This window comes from Polistes canadensis, unplaced genomic scaffold (assembly GCF_001313835.1).
Source record: "Polistes canadensis isolate GaletaPanama2010 unplaced genomic scaffold, ASM131383v1 scaffold_219, whole genome shotgun sequence".
NCBI lineage: Eukaryota > Metazoa > Arthropoda > Insecta > Hymenoptera > Vespidae > Polistes > Polistes canadensis.
In genome coordinates this window covers 178035-189183 of record NW_014569766.1, presented here as the reverse complement: position 1 = coordinate 189183, position 11149 = coordinate 178035, and the positions used below count along the sequence as shown (strand labels likewise).

At 33.2% G+C, this 11149-nt stretch overlaps 1 protein-coding gene across 3 annotated transcripts in view; it reads right to left on the bottom strand.

The window, feature by feature from the left end:
* LOC106790167 (POU domain, class 4, transcription factor 1-like) overlaps positions 1-11149 on the bottom strand; it is a 47718-nt gene that overhangs the window by 25589 nt on the left and 10980 nt on the right. For all 3 annotated transcript variants that reach the window (XM_014754900.1, XM_014754901.1, XM_014754902.1), the window contains exon 2: positions 2059-2108. In XM_014754900.1, the coding sequence (XP_014610386.1) occupies positions 2059-2108 (50 nt within the window). The remainder of the gene's footprint in view (positions 1-2058; positions 2109-11149) is intronic.

Here is an 11149-nt window from a genome sequence, read left to right as displayed (position 1 = left end):
TAAATATATGTATATTATATTTTTTATAATATCTCGTATCTCAGAAAAGATCTTGAAATTTATTTCTATACATATTAATGTGTATTATATACACCTATATATTGTATATAAGTATATACGTAGATAGATAAGGAGAATCAACGTCGCGAGAAGTAAGAAATTACAATGAAGACTTCACCCGTATTTCGGGCTAACTTTTCATGAGAGCTAGCTTAACAACCCCTTACCCACTCTTCACGTTCGCTTTGTTTTATATGCGTTCACCTGAAAGAGGCCGAGCGTATAGATGTACGAGCTAGTATGAGAGAGAGAGAGAGAGTACGAAGGAAAAGGAAAAGGAAAAGGGACTGGAGAAGGGTGAAGGGGAAAGAAAGTACGTAAGAGGGAAAGAGGGAATATAGATACATCGCCCCTGCTGTGGATCAGAGGGAACGTAAGTGATATTAAACTCGGGGCTTGGCGATTCTCAACCACCATATCTTCCCAATCCTTCGAACAATCTAGTACTTTTTTCATTTCACCCTTTCCCATCGTAACTTTACATCGAATTTTCTATTCCTAGATATCTCATACCTTCATTCTTCAAGTTATTTTTATTTTATTATTTAGACAAATATATGGAAGAAAAGAAAAACACGATGTAATATTTCTTCGATGAAAATCGATGATCTAATCCATGATCTAAAAATAATAGAATTACGAATGCAAAATAAGAGAAGTAGGAATAATCCTAGCTGTGTCTTTAATCAACGATATTTTATTCTTGGCAAACGCTAAATTTGAAATCTCGACAGAGGCTTTTCATGCTATTACATAGTATATTAACGTTAACGTCAGAATTTTTCTTAATATTATCATACTAATTATTATTGATGCATTTCGTTTGATTAAAATCGAAAATAAATAAAATAAAAATAAAAGAAGAAAGATAGAGAGATGAAATAATTTCAAAAACATAGAAAATAAAAATTGTAAATGAAGTGAACTTAGGACAAAGGTAAAAGTAATGAGAGAAAGAAATAACTAATGATGTCAACGATAAGCCGATCGTGCTAACAAAATAACTTAGCTATATACTACAAAGAAAAGGGTTTACGTAAGAGCTTATATGAAGTACTTAAACATCCACGGAACTCGTTATAACGTTGGGATAAAGTATGTCATCGTACGTATATAAGTAAATACACACACATATCTATTAGCATACACACAAGAAGACAATGTCTCTCGTAAGAAGCGGAGACGTTTTGTCGGCGTGAGAACCACTTCTCGAAAATATCGCTCGGTCTAAAGTTTTCGGATTATGTCGAGGGTGCCAGAGAGAGAGAGAGAGAGAGAGAGAGAGAGAGAGAGAGAGATAGAGAGAGAGAGCGGGATGAGGAACCCAAAGAAGGGAAGAAGAGATAGAGGGGTTAAGGAGAAGAGGAAATGAAGAAGGGACCAAGTATAAAATGGTAGGGGAAAACGAAACGTGAGTAACTTTTTCTCCGATAAATTTTACTCCTACGAGTGTAATAATTATTACGCTACACTATTTCTTACGTAATTCATAATCGCGTTTTAACTCGATCGAAGGACGAAAGAAATGAAGACAATTTTCTTTTATTTAAATCTGTCCTTGCTTTCTTCTTCTTCTTCTTCTTCCACATTGAATAAGAAAAAATTACAATTAAAATATTTGTGACTATTCAACAAAATTGATCTTCCTTTTATTGCGTTGAGCGTATTTTTGTTGCAGAATTATCTAAATATTGTAAAAATTATAAAAGTTATGAATCCTGGAAAGCCATACATGTACCGAACTTAAAATGTTATAACATATATGAACATACATGCCATAACTTAAAAAATTATTCATCGATTAAATTCTAATAGAGCTTATTTTCTTCATACTATCGTAATAACGATGATAATATTAAAAGATCTAAAAGTATCGAAATTTACTCGAATTATGTATTTCTAATAATCCTAGTTTTGCCAATCACCAGTGACTTCCATGGAATTCAACGTGTCAAAAAAAAGGGACAAATTTTTTTTAATACTTAATAATCCGCTTACCATTCCGTTGTCCATCGTAGAGCCATAGGGTGACTGGAAGCCTGGCTTTTCTGTAACAAAAACAATAATTTCTGATATAATTATCAATCTTATATCTAATTTCAAGATATACTATACATATATATTTATAATTACTACTAGTAATTAATTTCATTCAAGCTCTTATTATCCAAAATTTTGTTATACTTATTATAGATATATAATAACTTTTTATTTTCTTATTAAATATAAAAGAGAGAGATTCATTTTAGAAAATCTTCTAATATATATTCAGTATTTCATAATGATTAGGGTTCCGTCTTGATTAAAAATTTCAAAATGATTTTCCACAATTTAATTTCATGATTAAGATCACCTGACTCGATACGAATAACAAGAGAAGAAATAACAAAATGTTAATACAAAAGAATCGTGTACCAGAGATTGGCAATATTCAAGGGTCACGTTAAACGAGACGCAAAAAACAAATGAATAAAAAAATAAAACGAAGAAGAAGAAGAAGAAGAAGAATAAGAAGAAAGATTCGCGAGATACGCATATGTATCGGTTTCTCAGTCGATGCAAAATTAATGTCGAATATAAATTTGCAATGCGTCTTTATAAATCAAAACCGCGATCGCGTTAAGAATCCGAACGGCAGGGATACACGCACGCACGTTTTCCGCGCTCTGTTTGTCGGCTACGTAAGCGGAATAAGCAACGAGATAAACATTATGGGGTTGCCATAGTCAAGACTCGCTTCATCCGTTATTAATGCTTTCTTCTTATATATAATATATGTATATGTATCTGTATATATATAGGTTGAGAGTCGAGAGGAACACCTCAAATTTCTAGAAAAACTACGCGTAAAAATAATTTGAAGAAAAAAGAAAAAAAAAAAACTCAAAAATGTTATTATCCGATTGTTATTGTTAATTTTAATTTTCTTTTTTTAAGCAACGAAACAATCAGAAGAGAACAACATGCGCACTTCTTAAACGAAGCAGAAAATGTTATTAGATAAATGATGATGTTTTCGAATCTTTATTAAAACAACGCAATGATGATAAGAACTAATTTTCTTATATTATAATTATATGATATTATAATTATATTATTATTTATATATTAATATGTAATATTATAATTATATTATAATTAATATTCTTATGATATTATAATTATATTATAAATAATTATAATAAATCGGATATAACAATATTTGAGTTTATTTTGTTCATTATATTTACGTATATAATAAACTCCTTGAATTTAGGGTTATCCTCCTGGCTCACCCTGTACATGTGTTACGGTTTTTTTTTTTTTATATACTTACCAATACCGTCTCTCTATGTATATATCACGTACGTGTATGTAAGTCCTATGTATGTGTATTCGCGTGTATATATGTATTTATGTACGCGCGTCTTTCAAAAGATTTACGAGGATCGCCTTTGGATTTGCATTTCGAAATCCGACATTACGAAACGGCGGCTAACATCCTACCCCCATCCCCCCAACCACCCCCCACCCGTCCCTTTACAATTCATTTTTTTTTATTACCTCTTCTTCCTTGTCGAAGAACAGATATCGTATCGGATCAATCTGCATTAGTCAAAGTTACAATAAAATCTTGCGTGTTGCGAAAATGGATATTTCTACGTTGTTTATTATAGTATTTGCATCGAGATAAAAATGGGAAATAAATCCTAGAATAATCAATAGAGTAATAAGATAATAAGCATTTTCATAGGAAGAGAAGAAGAGAGAGGGAGAGAGAGAAAATAAATAGGAAAATGATTACATTAGATGGAATAAAAAGCTTCTAAAGAATATCTAATAAAAAACTTGTTAATAGTATATTATACATACATAATATACAGAATTTTTCTTATTAGAGAATTCATTTATTTGAAAGTTAAAATAATAGTTATTCTCACTGAAAAAAAAAACAAAACTTTCTTTCTTAATGTTCCAAACTCATCCCCAATTCTTGAACAGGTCGACGCCGGTGCTTTTTTTATCCGTTTCACTTGATCAAACGACAATAAAAATGGTATTTTGGTGTATCGAACAATATCGTATACAAAATTCTATTTAATTTATAAATTTATTAACTTTATTTTAACACATTGCGGACCGGCAACTTTTCTAAAAATTTACCTAATGTGGCCGGCGGAGAAGTAAAACAATATAAATAAATTTTAATAAATTTTAATAATTATTCAACTCTTAATATTTCTTAAAGAAAATAGAATATATAGATTATTTTTCTTATTTCTTTTTCTGTTCTTTTTCTTTTTTAACACGAGTTAACTCGTGACCGATCCGCAATGTATTAAAATAACGAATATAACTCTCAAATCTTTTAACTTTTCAACGAAAACATTATTTATATATCAATTATAATATATAACATTTCTACCAATCGATAAAAATTCATAATACAAAATGATCTAATACGAATTATCCATGATAAACGTAGCTACCGTTTAACTTGTTAATTGAAAACGAAAGAAACATGGAATTATATAAAATCACCTGTGTTTTAACAGAAGATTTCATGTAAATCTCGGTATAATAGTTAGGTAAATGTAATTGAAATGTAAGATAAACGCATATAAGCGGGTAGAGAGATATAATATATAGGAGTATTTCAAAGACAGAGGGTGTCTTCGTCCTCATCCTCGTCCTCATCGTCGTCGTCGTCGTGAACGGATTCAGAAACTGGAATACGCAGTACGTGTAAACGGACGATCTGTATTAGCAGGATATTACAGGATAGTAGAGGGACGTGCGTGGACGATAGGGCGAATGTCCAACGACGGGCACGATCGGTCGAGATAACTATGAATCCTAACAGTTTCGGCTTGCTCATGACATGTTTGCCGAACCGTGCGGCACCGACTCTGCAATATCATGCATCAAAGGACAAGCTAAACCATGGACCATCGTGTCATCCTCAGAACCCTGGGCCAAGCCCGCTCGACCGTTGTGACGTAACGTTGAGCATCGGGGAGCTACTAGCTAGCTCCGTGTCGCGACGATTAGTTCGTCTTCCGTGTTACTCTGTCGACGTCATCTACGAGTTTATCATACCTTCTATCATATCAAATAATATTCATCGATAATTATTATCGGGAAAAATCTTTTATAATCTTCTCTATGGAAATACTTACAAATGATCATCTACTTTTGTTTATAATCGTTTAATTATTATAATATGATCTTATTTATTTCATTTGATTTTTCTTTTTGTTAATTATTATTTTTATGTAACAAATACGAAAGGAGTTTTTCTTATATATATATATTTTTCTGTACTTTATATTTAATCATTTGGAATTGATAGAAAAATTGATCTTATAATATATATGCTTATTCTAGGAATAAGATGCAAATATTCTTGTAAGATCAATTTTGTTCAAATGTTCTTTCTTTTTGCTATCAATTTTATATAATTTTAAAATAACTTTTTGTATATAAGGATTTTTGGAAGTTTTGCATTTCAAATTTACAATAGGATTGGGTTCGAATACTTCTATGACTCACTGTATATATAAAAATGTCGTACTTAAATTAGTTAAAATATGTTATTCTAGCATCATATACATTTATACAGGCCAGTATAATTATTTCAGAGTTAAGCTGGTCACTTTACGAATTAAAGGATTTAACAAAGTGAAATAGTAACAGTAACAGAGAAAAACATATATATAAATATGTAATATATTGTAACGATTGATCCATATAAAGATCGAAATGAACATAGTTCAGTTAAAGGGCGAGAAGAGAAAGCGCCAAGCGAGATGATCATCGAACACGATGGAAAATTTGTAACGCATTTGAACTAGAGTGGTGTGTGTGTGTGTGTGTGTATGAAAGGGGCTCGACTATGGCAACTCGTGGAACGATACCATCTACACGGATTTCGGCTGGCATCAATTCGGCATTACACCTCGAAACACGCGAAACACGCGACACAACCTCGAAAACCGCGGTCGCGTTGTACGAGCAAGCGATTTTCATCGAACGAGACACGACCGCGATTTCGTGGTTATGCCTCGTTTGCCTGAAAATCCGCAAAGTACCGATCGGTTTCGGATCCTCCTAGTGATTAGAAACTATCCGATACTCTTTTATTTCTTTTCTTTACATTACATATTTATATTTCTCTAAATATTAAAGATTACAACTATTTACATTGTTACACAAAATTCGATTCGTTTGCGAAATAATTATTATTAAAAACTCTACGAAATATTGAAATTTAAACGTAACAAATTGTGTAGAATTGTCTTATAAAATAAATTAATAATAAAAAAACAATTAAGTAAATAAATGTAGAAGTTAGAAAAAAAAAAACAAACGAATATTTATTCAAAAAATAATAATTATATTCTAGAAAAAAAAGAACATAGTTGGTAATATCACGATGATAAAAATTTCTGATCGAACCATCAAGAACCCCCTCCCCCCCCCGCCCCGTATTTAGATCCTATCGACGCGATATATATATATCCCATCATATACACAGTAAAAAAACTGATAGAGAACAATAGAAGAACAACAGAAGAAGCATAAGAGAGAAGAAAACGGAGAAGCGAGGGAGGATCCTCCTCACGGTTGGTGGTCGAACGATATTATGGTGCACGCAAAAATGCAGTTGGCGTAGGTGACACGTTTAATACGGCCACTCTTCGAAACGTTTAGGAGAGAAAGAGACAAAGATATCCCTCCCCTACCCCACCTCTTTGTATACGAGTAGCGTACTCGCATTTTATCCGGTTTACCACGCGGGTTAATGGCCGAGTAGAGCGGATCCCATCGTTAACGTGCGTACCAAACGAGAATACGCTTCGCACGCCTCCGACATGGCCACCGTCTGCGAATTTTTGAAAATTTCACGGGAAGAGACAAGTTTACACGTTAAACGGCAGGATTACGCGCTCGATCGAGCGTCCTTAATATGCTCCAGGATTGGATGACCGTTCGTTCGTTCGTAGGTTCATACGTTCGTTCGTTCGTATGTTCGTCTGGACTTTGACCTCGGATTCCTGGCTGCACCTTGCCAACAGAAATTCTTCCTTCTCGCGATACGAGAAGAGCAAGCAAGCAAGCTTGTATTCTCTGAACGCCCACGGTGAACCAAGTTTCTTTCTAATAATTCTTTTCTTTTTATTTTTCCTTTTTCTGCTTCTTTTTTTTTGCCAAATGTTAATTTCCAAAGCTTAACCCGGATCTCATCGTAGGATCAAATCGTTTTTTCTCTCTTTGTACTGATTTGTGAAAAGGAAAGAATTTTATTATGGATGAACAAATTTTTGTTTTTTCTTTTTTTTCATTTTCATGTAAGCAATAGATTTTAAATAAATTGTAAAATCTTCGTTTTGTCTCAATTTTGATTCGATTATGATTTTCTAATATAGACAATTACTATTTTACGCTAATTTTAATGTCAATCCAATTTCTATCGTTAACCTAGTGTATATTATTTGTGCATCTGCCAAGTATACACACACATACATACATATATACTCAAATAGAAACAAGAGACGTCGTTCGTTTCGGTTCAAAATTATGAATGCCGAAAAAATCTTACCAGACGTATCTCAATGTTAGTGGCAAGCAACACCGTACCTCGTAAAACTATCCAAGATATAATCCAACACCTGCTTGTATCGAGCGCTTTAATCCAATTAACTCAACGAACAGACAAACTATAGTTATTTTATTTTCACCAATGGAATTTTTAACGTATTTATTCCGTCTGCGTCTTCTATTTTGTAATCCTTGAATCTTGATCCTTTTCATTTCAGATGGAACAACTTTATTAATCATTCAGTTTCGATGTAACATCGACTAATACTCGCTTTCCATGCAAACAAAATTATAAAGTGATGTATTTCTTACATAGTAAAATAATAAACATTTATTTGATATTCATGGAAATTGTTTTCTATCACAAATTAAATAACAAATTGTATTTTTAATTTATCAAAATCTTATTTACACCGAGAATTTATTTTTCTTCGAAATGATTCAAAGATTGAGAACATTTTTTTTTTAATACGTCGAAATATTTTTTTTATATATTCTTCCACACTATGGAAAAAGAATAAAAGAGAAAGAGAAAGAAAGATAGAGAAAGAGAGAGAGAAGAGTCGTGCACCCCAAACGAGATATTTCTGTGGGGTTATTCGCGTGTGTGCTATGCCAGTGCAGTGCCACGCGACCCAAAAGGGTGTTCGATGTTTTTACAGGTAAGAACGAGAAGGAAAGAAATAGAGAAAAAAAGAAGTTCACGACCGCTGGTGAACGGAAGAAACGGGGGAAGAGAGTGTTCACCACCCTTGGGGCCCTCTACCCTGTTAGATGGAAGGGAAACGCACACACCTCTACATATAGCAAGAAAGAATAGAGGTCGATGAGAAAGAAAAAAAAAAAATGTAGACAAGAGCTCAGGTAGCCATTGGTGCTCAACCCAAGCTTAAATGTTTAACATTTATTATATTATAATTATCACACATAATCTTTATAAAAGTAAGTTCCCAAAGTTTCATTTCGTTTGCATCTATGTCAATTTATTTTATAATAATTATTGAACAATTATCTGTAAAAAATAAAAGTTAGTAAAATTTTTTAGTGATAAATACATAGATATTTAGATATTATATAGATGATTATTGCTAATAATAATTATAGAATTATTTTATAAATAATTGTTAACAAATTATACGAAAAGAAATCTGATGAAATTCTTGAAAATAATTATATATATATACATTTCAAAAAAAAAAAATAATTATATTCCAGTTTTTGTTAATAAAAAAGAAAAAAAGAAAGTCGAGACAAAGATTACAAAGCGAGTTTTTTTTTTTCACAGCACATGTTGAGCAAAATTTTAAAGCAATCCTCCTCTAACAACGAGCAAAGATTTGAAAAACTTAAGAGTATAACACTGGACCCAGTGTACCGAGGATAATCAAAAGAACGTGCATACTATATTTTCGAATATTAAACTCCGCCTATTTTTCTATCTAGAAATATCGTAGAGAGCCAGAAAAAATCACAAAGCATCTCTTTTCTATCAATTTATGAACAAGAAAAAAAATATGATTAATTGTTTAATAAATATACGTAACAGTATATGAGATGGATTAATTGAAATATAAAATATAAATAATTAAAAAAAATAGTAAGAAAAAAAAAAAAAAAAGAAAAATAATAAAAATATATAAATCTTTTTAAGAAGAAAATGATTCCTTTGTCCTAGGAAACACACAAGCAATACATTTTTTTTTTCGTCAACATCCAAGATAATAATCGGCATTATCATAAAAGGATACTTTGCCTCGTAGAATCCGACAGTATAGAAAGCTTAGAAAGAGATACGGAATACCCTTCCTCGCTAAATGCTGTAGCATCTGTTGCAGCATGAGCCATGACAAGGCTCAGAAGGAGAAATAGCGGTTGTGCCAGTGATGCTGGAGAAGCGGGAGAAGAATAAAACCGAGGCCCGGAGATATACAGGGAGTGAAAGAGAGAAAGAGTGAGAGAAAAAGGGAGGGAGAAAAAAGAGAGAAACAGAAAAATTCGTAAAGAAGAAGAAGAAGAAGAAGAGAACACTGCCACGCTCCACTCAACCCCCACCGCTGAGAATTGTAAAAGACGTCGCGTGTGCTGGTGAGGCCCCGCGGGTGGGCAGAAGATCGTAAGATCGGAGTAGGGGAATAAGAAAAGAGAGAGAGAGAGAGAGAGAAAAAAAGAAAAGAACAGAATTTCCTTGAATGCCCTTTAACCGCTTCGCCATGTCCCTCCAACCCCCCCCCCCGCCGTTCGTCTATAGAAAAGAGACGATTCAATTTTCCTATAAATAACGAAAATTATTTTCTATTAAATCCAATATATAATCTTACAATTAATTAATTGTTAAGTTATTTATTCAAAAAAAAAAATAAAGCGTCACTTTAATGGAAGAAAACGCAACGATGATATATGCGTATCTAAATATTTGTGAAGGGACAGGAGGGTTATATATATCATTAAATAAAAAAAAAAAAGAAAGTAATTAAACAAAACTATTATACAATAATAATAATAATAATAATAGCAACGAAATAGATGATATATGCGTATCTAAATATTTGTGAATGAACAGGGGATATATATATATATATATATATATATCATTAAATAAATAAATAAAAAAGTAATTAAACAAAACTATTATACAATAATAATAATAATAATTGCAACGAAATATTTGAAATTCCGTTTTGTTCAGGATGCATGTAGTCTCGAGAAGTCGCGATCATATACAAAGATAATAAACGTGGTCTCGTTAAAAAGTAAAGAAACGAGAGAGAGAGAAAAAGAAAAAAAGAAAAAAAGAAAGAAAGAAAAAAAGAAAGAAAGAGAAAGAGGGAGTCAGAAACCGTTAGTCCTTTCAGCTGGCACAATGGGAAACACATAAACGATATATCGAAGCTTGATACGAAAGAAGAACGCGAGAAAGCGCATCGGTTAAGTCGAGAATATGAAAAGATTGGGAACAATAACGAAGGAAGGAAGGATGTGGATGTGGAGGTGGAGATAAAAGGGAGGAAGAGGACAGAATGAAGGATAAACTTAGGAAAAAGCTCTACTCGATGATGATGATTCAGTCGAGGTATATGAACGCCATGCTCGACGAACGAACGAAACTGACAATGAGTGAGAGAGAATGACAGAAAAAAAGAAAAAGAAAAAGAAAAAAGAAAAAAAAAAAAGGAAAAAAGTGAGGTGGAAAGAAGAGGAAAGGAGAGAGGGAAGAAAGGAGGGGTGGGATCGTCCGTTGAGCCGTTCGGGAGTAAACGGAAGGAGTGAAGGTGTATTTTGTGGAGAAGGCTGGGGCTGCCACGCGACCATGGGTCCCATGGTGGGGATGCCGGCGTGCCGAGGGGCCCTGCGGGAGGAGAGGGTGGTATATGAGAGAGAGAGAGAAAGAGTGGTAGGAGGAGAAGGAGAAGGGGAAGGTGCAGCAGCAGCAGCAGCTGTCGTTGCCGGTGCCCCCTTTCGTGTTACCCTAGAAGGGGCCCACTGCAGGACAGTGGCGCGGACCACGAGG